Source organism: Pagrus major, chromosome 15 (genome assembly GCF_040436345.1).
Source record: "Pagrus major chromosome 15, Pma_NU_1.0".
Classification (NCBI taxonomy): Eukaryota; Metazoa; Chordata; class Actinopteri; order Spariformes; family Sparidae; genus Pagrus; species Pagrus major.
Window position 1 is genome coordinate 5,603,752 of NC_133229.1, and position 14,630 is coordinate 5,618,381.

The window sequence follows — 14,630 nt, forward strand, 5'->3', positions numbered from 1 at the left end:
GTTAAATCTTTTAATACTGGTGTATTGGTCGGATAAAAGCAACAAATATGCTTAAATGCCAACTATATACGTGGTTGTGCCTTCTATTTTACATTTTATTTGGACAGGGTTAACCCTGCTCAAACAAATTATGCTCAAACTTAAATGCTTACAAACTGCCGTGTTAAAACACCGGAGCAAACCCATGCGTGAAGTAGTGAAATGTTGTTCACAGATCCTTGGTGGATATATGAAAAAACAATAAACTCACCTTGAAACAACAGAGAGGCAGTGAGAGAAATTTCAATACATATTAGTATGCGATTGTGTTACTACAATATCTAGGGGAAACCTTCGCTCCTGAGCATACTTACTTTGCTTTTTTTAATTTTATTTTATTTTATATTATTATATTTTCGAGGATTGTAGTCGCACACTTCTTTGCTCCACTCACCAGGATGACTTTTTCGATCTCCTTTGATGGGCACCAGTGAAACATCCCTGTCGAGTCATACCTCTTCACGTTCATGTCCATGTTCTCGATTTGCTCATTTCCAGGAATGAGAAGGGGGTCGTGTCGACTGAGGAAACAGAACAATATACTTATTATTAGACCATTTTGTGAGATGACTGCAGCCTAAAAAAGAGGCGAAAGACCACCTTGAGTTGGGTTCATGAGATCTACACTGTGTATTCACACAACATATAAATTCTATTCTCAAAGTGTTAAACTTTCTACCTCACTAGATACTGTAGGTCCCATAACGACCGTATCATTCCTCCACTCCTTCTTGTCCTTGATGTCAAGTCATCAGAAAACCCTTGCGCTCGCCGTGGTGCAGAGAACAGCAAGGCTTGAGTGCTACTGACTGAATGGCATGACAACACAAGGCCAATTACCAGCTTTTACCCTCTCTTCCACTTCCTGACGCCATGCGGCGCAAATAGTAAAAGCTCCAACAGGCTCACACTTTAAATATTTCAGGAATTTGCCCAATCACATTTTGCTTTCCCAACTGATGGCCATTAATGTTTCAACAGCGTGTCACAACCAAACAGGCTAATCCACAGCAGTGGGCTGCTGAGTTTTATCCGGTGTAACACTGACCATGAAAGGGCTCCTGTCAGTCCTGTTATGCCGCCTCTCTTGTTCTTGCGCTTATCCTACATGACGTGTTCTCACAGTTCCTCTAAAGGCGAACCAGAAAATTTCACCCAAAACTCTCAGTCAGGCCAAAAATGCAAACACTTCAATAAACATTGCTTGTTTAACAGCAATGCAAATGTGATTTATTTACAGTTCAACCCAAATCGTGAAATCCTCGGTTAAAGCAGCACTGTACAGCCTCCAAGAATGGGGAAGTGCAGAGAGACAGACATTTGAGTAATATGGGAGAAAACATCTCAAGAATTTGACATACATCTCTCTCAGTATCACTCTCTCTATCCTCTATCAACACTGTCATTCATTGACAAGGCTTTGATGTTGCCTCTTCCTTCAGCCTGCATTTGGGTTGCATACCATCGCAGGAAAAGTAAAAGTTAAAAAAAAAAAAAAAAAGCTGTCAATTAGCAACCCTCTCTCTCCACCTCTCTTCCCTCTATCAGTTAGTGCAGGTGATAATAACACTGACAGCATTTAGTGTTTTTACACTCAGCCTGAATCTTTCATCCAGAGGCGCGTGTTGCGCCAATCAACTCCACAGAGCCCCCGTCACTTCAATCTGCTCAGCACTGCTCGCCTCCACACAGGGGCTGACTGGCGCATGCAGGCGGGCTGCCGCTCCAGCTCTCTCTGCCAAGACAGCTATCTTTCACAGAGCTGTCAGCAGCGTGACTGGCAGCCTGTCACAGGCTCCACACACCTCCTTCTCCCTCTGCCTTCTCTCCGCCTCAGGTTGAACCTACCACAAGACTCGGGGAGAGCAGACATGACGTCTGAGCCACAGTGCCACGCCCAAGGGATATCAGCTGCGGATGATACTGTGACATCTCCTGCGATTGGATGCGTGTCGTCAGTCATGACCCGTCAAAAAAGGTTTGTGCGAATAGTGTAAATGCCAACAACAGAGCCATGCTGAGGATAGGTCAGCTGGGATGGAGATTGTGATTTAATGTTAACAAAAATACCCACATTTTAATTTCTTGATAAATTCCTGAAATATTTATTACTTTTTTTATTACTTGGAAATTATATAATTTATTAGAAGTTAAACCAAAAATACTAAATTTCTAAATTGAATACATTTACAGTGCAAAGTAAATATTTTCCCCGGGTAGATACAACATTTCATCAAATGCACATTTATATAGGACAAATATTTCCCTTACAGCCTGTCTCACTCCAGTGTCTCACCCCCCTCTTTCACCCCCCCCCCCCCCCCTTCAGTATATATTTCAAACAGAGTTGAGTTATTCCAGTGTATCACTCTGCAGTCACAAGCTGGGGATGGGCGTGCTCCCCCAATCCCTCTCTGCCAGACTACGAAGGCAGCCTCTTGCTTTGAAAATTTTCCCCATCATGCAAACTGACAAAGGCATGCTTTTCAAAAGCCCACAGCCAATCTGTTGATCATTATTTATTTACAAAGGCCTTCAGGCTGCAAGTCCTGTAAAAACCATACTTGATACGTATGCTCACTCTCTCGCTCGCTCTCTACTGTGCTCCCCCCCTCCTCGCTTGTAGAATAAAGTATCCCTAAGGCTACCTCAAACAATCACTTTTCATTGTGCATAAAATCCACCTTGTAAAGCACAACTGTTTAATATATATGGTGTTATATGTTGACGGGGGCAGCTGTGAAAGGGGGGTTGTGGACTGTGATGGGTAATTTGATGTTTCGCTGAGGGCTAAGACTTGGAAAAAAAATCTACACCTATAACAGAGGACCTGTCATCCCAGTACCCAAGAGCCAGCAGAATACAGAAGCACCCCTAAAGCAGAGAAAACTTTGACATCGCTTTGAAGCGTTTTCAAAACTGAGTAAATAACTCGCAAGAATTATTATCACTGCGAGATCAAAGCGAAGATGCATATATTACATGGCAAACAGGGACTATCTCCTAAGCAAAAAAGGAAGAGAAGAAAAGGTTTTGTGCTTTAAGTTAGGCAAACTAAAGAGCCTTTTAAACAAGCAGTTAGCTGGAAATGTGCCAATGTCTCGTTGTTTCTGTAGCCGTTTCTTTTCTCCCTCTGAGCGAGGGCATCCAAAATGATGCTCTGTTGCAAACTAGACGGAAGGGTATGACTCTGTGTTGGGCTAATGGCTCGGCAAGTGTGAAGGCTTATTAAGTGCTTGTTTTCTGAAGAGCTGAGGGGGAGGCCGACGAGTATTCTGGACAAAAATCACACAGCCATGCCAGTGCAGTAGGAGGAACGCTGCCTAAGGGAAGCTAGCAGGGCCAGCATACAAAGAAACTCTATAAGAATGTAAGGATAGTGCAATAATAACCACAAACAATGAGTGAAAACAGAGATCATAAAGTTGAATATTAATTAAATGGCCACTATGTAGTTTTTGGAGAAGATATCAAACTCAGAATTTTCATATTTACAATATTAATGAGGTAATAACACAAACTCAGATGGGTTTATTTTTTCCATAACTGAACACACAAGCTGCTCTCAGAAGAAAAAAGGTTTGAAGCTAGAAAGGTGGCAGGGTCCGGCAAATACAAACAAAGTAAAGTAAGAAATTGTGTTTATTCAGTTTATCAAGTCATGAAAATTAAGTTTTTTTTTTAATTTAGTTTGTTTAGGCATGAAAAATCCATCAATGAAGCTCTTTCTTTTCTCACTAAAATGTCTTCCCCCAAACAACACAATGCACCTTTAAAAGGATGTTACTCCTATTTGTAGAAATTAAACCTTCTGTGCAACATTAATGAGATTTGTTTGGTTTTAGGGTTTTAAATTCCATAGAGAAAATATGATTTAAAGTTATTTAGATGCAGGAGTTTCTCCTGTAGCTTGTGGTGACGAGTGTGTGTGACAAAAACCACATACTGTAGCGCTCTCTTTACATTTTCCTGTTGTAAAGTCATGAAGAAGACGCCTGTAACACTGACTCTCGTCAAGAGTAGACCAGCTGAGCTATGAGTGTTCCTGTCCTGTTAGATCTTCCCCACCATGCCTTCATGCCGCCGTCACAATCCGCACAGCTCGGCCTCCCCGTACTTTCCACGCTGTCGTGTTGCTAACCCCGCCTCGCAGCCGGAGGAGCACAAAACCCTACCCCCTTTTATCTTTCAAAATCAATTAACAGCAATTTAATTCCACAGGACAGGATAAAAGGAAGGTAATATTTGAATTCATATTTGATTGTGATGATACATCTCACATATGGCCTTAAGTACCAGAAACAGTACTCACAGGGGTTCCCACAATAGAGGAGTAGCCTGAGGGCAAAGTAACCATGCAGGTCCCTCTGATTGGTTGCCGGTGTCATTAGTGCCAGCATTGTTTAAGGAGCACATGTGGACCAGACCGGAGGAGGTGACAGCTGGGACTTTAAAGCCAGAGGAGTTTTCAAACGGCTCCTCGCAGCCGCTTTTTCATGACAGAAATATTATTTCAGCTCTGTCATTAACAGCTGACAGCATGCCATCCTAAACAGCCAGAGCCTAACAGGGCACTTCTCCTCTCGCTTTCGCTCACAGAGTTTCTTACCTCCTTCTTCTGCCACCCCTAATTTGCCCCCTCCCATCTCTCCAAACTCCCACCATCTCAACCATCAAGCCTCTGAAGTATCTCTCACGCACACATCCCTCCATCCCTTCTTCCTCCCTCCCTTCGCTGCATCTGACTTCCTCTCACTCCCCGTTTGAAGGCTGAGAAGGAGAATAAAATCGGCGTCTCTTACCTCATCATTTTGGGCGAGCAGTTGGGTGAGTTTCGCATCCCTCCGTTGCGCTGCTTTTTTTTGGGCGAGAGAGTTGATGGATGCTCGTCTTCGACTGCAAACACATGCACAGAATGTCAGAATATAGACAGATGGTTGGGAATGTGTGCTGGACCTGACTTGAAACAAAAGAAAAAATAGCCAACAATCAATCAGTCATTGCAAACAAAAAAAAAAAAAAACTGAACAGAAGAAAAGGAAAATTAATAATTCAGTGTCAAATTGAAAAAATATAGAGAAAGCATTAGTAACGGATGGTAAATCTGTGAAAGGCAGGAGAAAACCACGGAGAGAAAAGCAATTTACGACCTGAGAATATTACGGAAAGCTCACGTCCCAAAACCCCCATATTTTATCTCTTTTAAGGTGCACTTTTTTTAAATAGGGCCTTCAATAATCGAATACAGCATCTGTTCTAAATTGTGCAGGTGGTTGGACCGCTAGCAGTCTGCATCAGAGTGACCATGCTTAACTTCACCATTAATTGCCATGTGATGGTACAGACTGTCATTGTCAGTGGGGCAAGGGCAAAAGCAATGACAATGAGATAAATAAGAGTTATGGAGATGGATCTTGAGTGGGTAGTTTGTGTTTTTAATAAAACTATCTGAGCCCCATTCCATCGTTGAAGCTCTATCTGAAGCGCACACTGTTCTCTCTACAGGTCTTCAACACACATCATGAAGGATGGGGCTCGCTAGAATGGCATGACTTAGTGGACTATGAATAGAGAAAGCAGCTAGTAAATACACATCACCCCCGAGCAGGAACAGGTCAGGACTAGTCTTAAATGTTTAAATGAGAAATAAATGATCTATGTTAAATTAATTATAGTCCATTTTGTGTTTGACACGACGCTGAGCCATGATTATTTTTTTAAAGATTATTTTGATCAGATTTGAGTTCAGCTTCCTGTCAACTTTGCTTTTTCTGTGTTGAGATGAAAACACTCTGTTTTTCAAACTTTGCTTTAGTCCCAGTCAGACAGAGAGGACGACAAAGAGCAGCCAGAGTGAGGCTAGGCCCGGTCGTCTGAAGATTTCAGTCAAGCTAACAGTAGTCTGATCTACGCTACTGTCTGTGAGTTTTCAAGAGCTTTCAGACAGGCACCCACATACTCTTATCCACTCTGCACTCTCCCAGCGCAAATGCCAAGTGCACCGTCACTTCAAACCCGTATTAGTCCTTTGGTTAGAAATCAATAACACAGCATGATATTAGTGCAAATCGATGTGCACGCCGCAAGCCGTGACTATTCCAAGCATGTGGAACTTCATTATTGTCTGAACACCCATCCCAGGCTGTCACCTAATTCTGCTAATAAAAGATAAGAAATATGACTTTGCCTTCCAATAAAATGTCATTCTCTGACATTTCCTTTATGCAATTGGGCATTCGGAATAGCTAATATCACAAGCACTTTCCACTTTACAAATAATTCTCCCTCTAATATACTTTGAAAATACCACATCAGAAAAATATGCATTCCTCCCTATATTGTTCGACAGACTCCTCCTGGTTTAAATTTGATTTGTTAACAGTGAAAGCAGAACACCTCTCACTTACACCCACAATAATGAAATAAAAATGATTTTCAGGCACTGGGTAATAAAAGCCTTCACAGTAACAGATTAAAAACTTAGATTTCTATTTCAGCCCCCCAAAGGTCAGTATCCTCAGGGCTCACAGCTCCTGCAACCTCTCTGAAAATAAATACAGATAAGCAGCTCTTTTGTGTCAATTCTAAATTCTCCTCAGTTTGGAAGTCTCCCAGTGTAGCAGCCACTGCACTAGCAGGCAAATCCGTGCAAAGCAGCAGGAGCAACAACAGTAGCAGCTCCAGCAGAGTGAACCGTCATGCAGCAAACAAGACAAAATGAAGGGACAGGACAGGCGGGGTTACTGGCTGATGCATCCCGCTAAGGGGGCAACCTACAGTGCCTACTGTGACTGAGCAGCATGGCATTACTGGGGTGGTAGCGGTATTTCACCGGCAGACTGCGGGCCCGGTTCAGCCGACTCTCAGCCAGGGATCTGGCCGCCACGTCTCCTGGACCTGAGATACTGAGGCGCAGTTTCGAGGGTTTGGCCCCAGGCCCCGGCCCCATGGGGAGCAGACTTCCTTTACGGTTATTAACAAGGGGGATGTTGGTTGTGCCCGGGTTGACCAGGGGGTCCTGGTTGGGGTGCAGGGTGTTGGGAAGGAACGCATTTGAGGTGATGGAGGTGGAGGTGCAGCCGGTGGTTTTAACCGATCGGTTATGAAAAGACGGTCTAACTTCATCCATTACTGTCAAACAATGGAGAATAAAAAGTGTGAGAAAGTGTATTGATGTTCATAATTTAGTTAGTAATTAAGTGTTAAACTGTAGAAAATTAACTTGTGTTATTTTTGTTGTATTTGTTTTAAATTATAGAATTGTTTCAGAAGAGATCCGTTAAAACAAAAGTCATTATTTAACTGTAGTATGTTAACAAGCAAAAATGTAAATAAGAGATTCACTAACTTGAAATAAATACATGATAATTAATTAATCAACTCTATAAAGATCAAACACTTGTTTCTGTGAAAAAGATTGCAATTTTCCTCATTTCAGTTTAAGTAATGTCTGAAAGCAAATAAAATAAAAATCAAGCCATAAAAGCAGGAATCTTTTATCATTTCTCTAAAACTTGTGTGGAAAGCCAACATCTTTTATCTGCTCGGCACACGCCTCGACTCAAACTGTCGCAGCGACATTTACTTTGCATTTGTGACAAACATGAATTAATCAGAGGTCTCTCAGTTTTATTTCTCCGCTGCGCTACACTTTCTGGTAGAACAAAGCAGAGACACGGCTTGGCTAAAGCCAGTCAAATCCAATCAGATATTGTGTCACTTCAAGCATAATGTGTAGCGCACTACTTTGGTTTCAACAAATATGAAACGAGAACTAATAATTTATAATATTACTAATTTAAAAACCTTTATTAAACATTGAAAGCATTCATTTTGGATTGTGTAAAGAGATGTGGTTGAGCTCCAGATGCAGTCGTTCTGTTCTCAAACAGAACATTTTCACTGTGACATTGACAGTATGTCCAGTGACAACCTGCTGTGTCTAATATGAAATAAATACTCTGTGCATGTAAGAATGCATGTATACCTGATTTTCCCCACCACACACACTCACACACACAATCCGACTGAGGACCGAGGCTGCAGAGTCAACCCGTATGTTTGTATGCATTGAAGGGCTTGTGAAGTTGAATGGGAGAGGAGGAGCCCTTTTCCTTCTTTTGGTGGAAGGGTGGTTGGTTGGTTGTTTGGAGGAGAGAGCATGCTTGGGTGGCCCCGGGCTATAAACAGACGTTTATCCCGGCCGTCAGCTGCCTCCTTGATTTACGGGGCGCCACCGATAGCTCCTGGATTCATCTGGCCCTTGTCAAACACGTGCAGCGTTAGAGAGCGCTCACCCGCCCTGGCAGGTCCACTGTGCATCCTGAACAACCCAGACGGCAACTGTCCCTTCCTGAAATGCTAATCACATGATGGTACTGTCCTGCATGCAAGCGTTATCAGATCGCCGTGACCCAATGTAAACTGGATGATGAGGCAGAGGAACAAAAACTAAAAATGTTTACTTTTGTATGTGAGCTAAGCTGGCTTTGCCTGTACAGTGTTTGCTGCATGAGCAAGCTTTGTTCTTCGTCTGCATTGCAACAGCATGAAAAAGCTTTTTATGCCATGCATTGTTGTTTTGCTACCATTGAATATAAGAATGAAGCTGATATTATGACTGCGGCATTTCCTCGTAGTTCTGCTTAAGAGGCAACAAACAAAAAAGGTCTTCAATGTTCATAATCTTACAAAGAAAAAATACATTAAATAAAAATATACATGTAACATGTTAAAGGTTACAAATAGCATTTCAGAACTAAAATTTATTCTTAACCAGTAGAGTAAAAAGTAATGCATTTAACAATTATTTACCAAAGATTTTTACCTAAATTGCAATCAGCTTTGAATCGAACGCCAGCCTCTTTTTGACTTCCACTGTTCCCTGGTGTTGTAGCGCCATCTGCTGCTACAGGCACCACAATACAAAAAGAATATTTCATGGAACTACATGGTATTATCAAACACAAAATAATTTATTTTCACTTGCTATTAATATCAGGAACTAATTACTTTAATTTCCTGTCTGCATATTTTGAAATGATTTCATGACAGGTAACTTAAAATACAAGTTTAACATGATATTTAACACTGTGGGTTTACTTGTCTCTGTATAAGACACAAGACAACATGAGTATATTCTAAAGGAATAAGGGACAACAAAGCAAATACTAAAGCAAAGCATTAGGTACTAACTATGTTACATGACATAGTGAGGAGTCTAAACACAGAGCTGGAGCAGAATGGAGAAGGACAGAGAAACACACTTACGTGATCTGACATATCCATTATACTTATATTTGGCTGAGGAGAATGCAAAGACAAGTGGCAGGTCACACAGAGGGAGAAAGGATGTAATGAAACAGGCACATTAGGAATTAGAGACACCAACAAAATAAGAGCGGTGGATAGAAATGAAATAAAACTCTGATGAAGTACTATCAGTGATGAGTGCATAAACCAAAAATAAAATGTTTAAATAATTCAAATGGTGTAGATGACAGCACACAAAAGACAGACAGGTGAATGAAATGAACTGTCCATTCTCAGAGTCAGCCATACTGTCATATAATGACATGAAATGACAGTCTAATGGCTGATTTAATGCAATTAAAATTTGAGGTTACACATCTGGATTGAGCAATGGAATTTGTCTCATTTAAAAGCTCATTAAATCTTTTGACTTTTAATACTTAGTTTTAAATGTGATGAACATTGTGAGGTCTGTAGACAGAACAAATAAAGCCACCATGGGAAACAAACAGGACAGCTACATACTTGAGTGCATGTAGGCGTCCAAAAACACAGACAGCAGACACTCGCTACCCAAAACAGCTGCGCTAACAGAGCACAAATGTAAATGTTCTATACATGCAGTCCAGATCTTGTACACAAATGGATATTTCATTTTCAAACATGATACCATGTAGCAATGCTACACTCTTAAATATCTTGGGTTGCTCTTTAAAAAAGGGTTGAACAAGGTGTGCACCTAATTATCTGGGAATCACAGTTTATGACCTTGACGGAGGAGGCACTGCAGACTGGTAACGACACAAGTACTGGTACAGTGGGCACTTGAACTGAGCTCTGAGCTGCTGACACTCCCCACTCTTTCCTAGAGTCTCTTCCAGCAGTAAAGGTCACAGCGAGGGCCCAGGGCTGGCCTATGACACAGATCCTCAAACAGGGACCCACAGTGGCCCTGGCATCTGTCTCTAGCAATCTGCCCGTACCGCAGAGGCAGCAGACTAACTGGCTAGCATGTGGGGCGTAGCGAGGCGGCATAGGACAGAGGGTGGGTTGGGGAGGGGGGACCAAGCCTGCCTGGTGGACAGGAGCTGTCAGGGCAAGTTTGGTGACGGACCAGCAGGGCTGGGAAAATGAAAATGCAAACATAATTTCCGTGTCAGGATAGATAAGGTCCCCAGCAATGAGATGCAGATGCACACACATGCACAGACACAGAGATATACCAGTGCATGTTGTCACACACACAATAATGCGCACATGCACGCAAACACACACAGCCCAGAAGGCCGTAGACTAGCTGAAAGCATCTCCCGAGCCCCGGGTCCTCAACCCTTGTCCAGAGCCCAGCTTCACAGCAGCTTCAGCCTCTTCATTATATAAAAGCTGTCACATGTCGCTTTTCTCACAGAGGGAAGATGGCTGACTGTGATAATGGTCAGGTCACTGACAATACACAATATACAGACCAAAACTACACTCCTGAAGAAGCTAAACTAAGCAGAACAACTTCAACTTCTTGAACACAAGAATCACAATGCTCAACCACAGAAGGGGAAACTATATATTTTGTATCCTAATCTGTCAGCATATCATATCATTTGTGCTCTTAAATATAGTTTTAACTACACCCAAGGAGTCAGTGTTGGGGAGTAGTGGAGTGCAAATAATTAAACAAATAGTTTAACTACATTTTGCAAAAGCTAAATTCATATTTGCATGGTGATTCAGCCAGTTAAATTATTTTTTGCTATTTTATTTACAAACAATTCTGGGCCATAAAAGAAAGGGAACGATTTTTATTTTTGCTTACCCATTGCCTCAAATAGACTTCTCTCTAGGATAACTTCAGTATGCAGTAATTTGCAGATTTCTAAGAATTTTCCCCGACAGTGAAATTAGTAGAAATGGCTCGCCTTAGCTGTGTTCTGTCTCATTTTTACAACTCTATCGGCAAAAGTTTCCCCTCAAACTCAAGTTCATGTCTATGTTTTTTTTTTAATATATATTTTCTAATATTTAATTTCCTGGCCAATATGCAGGATTTCTATATGAATGATGTAGAGCAGGGCTGCCCAAACTTTTTTCCTAAGTGGGCCACAACCAAAACTTCATGGTGGACCGTGGGCCAAAAGCGAGCACATACTGTGTGAAGATGTTACCATATGGAAGCCCTGAGAGGCAAGATAGATAAAAATTATGCTGATCCATTTCCTAGGTGTTTTTTGAGTCTCATTCCCAACTCGTCAAAACTGATGCTTTGGGATTGTAGGACGGGTCGGCTGTCATCCCAGAGTGTCATTATTCGATGAGTTGGGACTGAGACTCAAAAAACAACTTTTCTTACAAATAGCACCTTTAAAGAGTGTTTTTACAAAAAAAACTAAAAAAAAAAAACTTTGGCCAACCCTGCTCTATAGTATCTGGATTTATTTAGTTGGCTAATTTGTCCAGAGATTCCTCTCTTTATCTATTTCACCTATCATCTCATTGTTAATTAAACCCCTTGAATGAGTGCATATTAAATTAAATAAATATTGTATTGTTAAAGTCAATAAAACAACACAGGGGTTTATGTTTACATGGCCAGTAACGTGTCTCTATTTGTGTGGTCTGAATACAACTTGCGTCAGAACACAGGGTGCATTAAAATAAAAGAGTTGCTGTCCAAGGAATCAATTATCCAAGTACTTGGCCTAGAAAGGCTGGTTCAGATGTACAAGAGCATGAAGTCATCATGGATAAAGATGTCTATCCTCTCAGTCTGGTGGAAAAAAGACGGGAAATGGGGAAAGGAAATCCAACAATCCCTGACTGACAAAGCCCAATGCACTCCTTCAATAAACTCACTTTGTTCAGACAAAGTCAGAGTTAAAAAGGGAAAGAAATCTAAGACTGAGGAGGCTTTCCTGAAATCCTACAGGGGGTTGAGGGAGAAGTGAGATCAGTAACCATGTAATGGCCAGTAATTGGTACCGAGGGATACTGTGTATCAGCGCAGGCCGAAACTACAAGAGGCCGAGCCAAACTCATCATGCCGTGTTTGACACTAATCTAGGCTGAGTCGGCAGACGGTGGGAGAATGTTGAGGAGGAAATCAGATCTGTATGTCTGAACCGTATGCTTTGATAGCGAGTCCTACTGCTGCCATGTCTAATTGACAGACAATTTAGTATTTCCCATCCACTCAAAAAGAAAACTGAAAAGAAGGGGATCTTACAGGAGCTTCTGTCCTCCTACCTTTTCTTTATCAAGCCAACATCACTATTGTGTAGTTCTCATTTTGTGTTTTTTTCGGCTCTGCTCTTCTCTCCTGTTGCCTTATCGATTTACTTGTCCTTTTCCAGTTACACAAAACCTTTCTATCTTTATTATGTTTCCTCTCCTTCCCCCTAACTCCTCCTCCTTTTTGTGGTAGACTTAAATACTGCAGGAGAGATTGACTACTGAATGCAATTGCGATCAGAAATTGATTTTATACAATAAAATAGAGCTGCAACAATTACGTGATTAGTTGTAAACTTATTATTTAATTAATTGACAACTATTTCATAATCGATTAATAGGTTAAGGTAATTTTCAAAAATCTCTAATTTCATCTTCTTAAATGTGAATTTGTTTTGGTTTCTTTACTCCTCTATGACAGTAAACTGAATATCTTTGGGTTGTGGACAAAATAAGACATTTGATGACATCATTTGGCCTGATCAACATTATTAACATTATCGATTAATCGAGGAAATAATCAACTGTTAATTGCCAATAAAAATAACGTAAGTTGCAGACACGCAATGAAACAAACAATTTAAGACTTTTTGCCCACAAAAAAAGTGTTAATTGTGGGAAAAATTGCACGTGTTCTTCTTTAATAATTAAAAAGAGTGAAAGGGCATTTCAGTTGCTTGAGATATTAATAGTTTCTCTCCTGAACTAGTGTCACCGATAAAAACATGTTTTAATATCTGTGCACTGCTCCTCATTTATCAGGCCTGGCAAGACTGTTAGAAATCTTCAAAACAACTGTTTCAGCTGTGATTTTCTCTTATCTTCGGCAATAAAGTGGAACGGAAAACTGTGCACAGTCGCTCGGTAAGGTCAAGTCAAAGGTGGAACAGAAAAGTGAAACAAAGGCAAAAGCTACTTCAACTGAAAAGCGCACAAACTGAAAAACAGTGTTAACTCAGGGTGCCTTCAAAGTAAAGATATAAGACATCATTTAACAAACATTTTCAGAAAATTGCAGTATAAAACCTTCATGATGAAATAATACGTTCCTTTTTTTTGTTTTTGTATATACACAGATCTTACCTGAAACAGTTCAAAACACATCAAATCCAATAGTGATATTATCACACAACTGCATGACTGATGCAGCATGCCTTAGCCACATATCTAACACCTACAGTACTGTACAGTACAGCAGCACCACAGAGCCACACCACCACTTACCCACCACACATAGTACACTCATGAAACCAAACTAACAGCGTCAAATGATAATGATAAATAACTGAAAAAAATGCTGATGAACAGTTGACTTTAAATGAAAGAAAGAGATTAGGAGTTCAAAATAACAATAGATAGATAGATAGATAGATAGATAGATAGATAGATAGATAGATAGATAGATAGATAGATAGATAGATAGATAGATAGATAGATAGATAGATAGATAGATAGATAGATAGAATTGTTGAGATACAAAGATAAATAAGTAAATTCACGTAAGCCACAACTACAAAAAACTATGGAGTCACATTAAACAGATCACACCACATGGACAACATAACGGACACACACGTACACGTACGGTACCTCTGCATGGTACAATACACGGAGCACACACCACAGACACGTAACAGCATGTGTTGGGCGGTGTAACTTACAGGCACGTAAAGTGGTTGCGCAATCATGAACAGAGACAGAGGAAAGTGGGTAGGCCCTCTGAAGGGTGTCCATGTTACTATGTACACTGCCTGACATGCAAGAGCAGTCTTGCTCTGAACGGCCGCAATCAAAACAACATGCCAGTTTCATTCGTTTGTAGACGGACATCTTGGCTACAGTCATGTTTTGGGATGAGAGGAGAGGAAAAGCAGCAGGTTAATGGCAAAAGGAGAAATATTCATCCAGGGGGAAGTCGGAAGGTAACTTCATCAGAAAGTGCAAGCCTCAGACGCCTGCTCCCACAGACTTGAGCCCCAAGATAAAAATAAAAAAAAACACATGAAAATGCAGAGATTTAATCAATCAAATTACTTTTAACTCAACAAGTCGTCCAATTCATTTCTTTAGTTAATTAAAAAAATTTGGTCACATTATAAAAATATCAATAACAGCAC

At 40.8% G+C, this 14,630-nt stretch overlaps 1 protein-coding gene across 6 annotated transcripts in view; it reads right to left on the reverse strand.

Annotated features, from left to right (window-relative positions):
- The window catches only part of kcnma1a (potassium large conductance calcium-activated channel, subfamily M, alpha member 1a), a 152,703-nt gene that overhangs the window by 21,161 nt on the left and 116,912 nt on the right, over positions 1-14,630 (reverse strand). For all 6 annotated transcript variants that reach the window (XM_073481734.1, XM_073481733.1, XM_073481738.1 and 3 more), the window contains 2 exons: positions 4,842-4,935; positions 434-560 (listed from right to left, as the gene is read on the reverse strand). In XM_073481734.1, the coding sequence (XP_073337835.1) occupies positions 434-560; positions 4,842-4,935 (221 nt within the window). The remainder of the gene's footprint in view (positions 1-433; positions 561-4,841; positions 4,936-14,630) is intronic.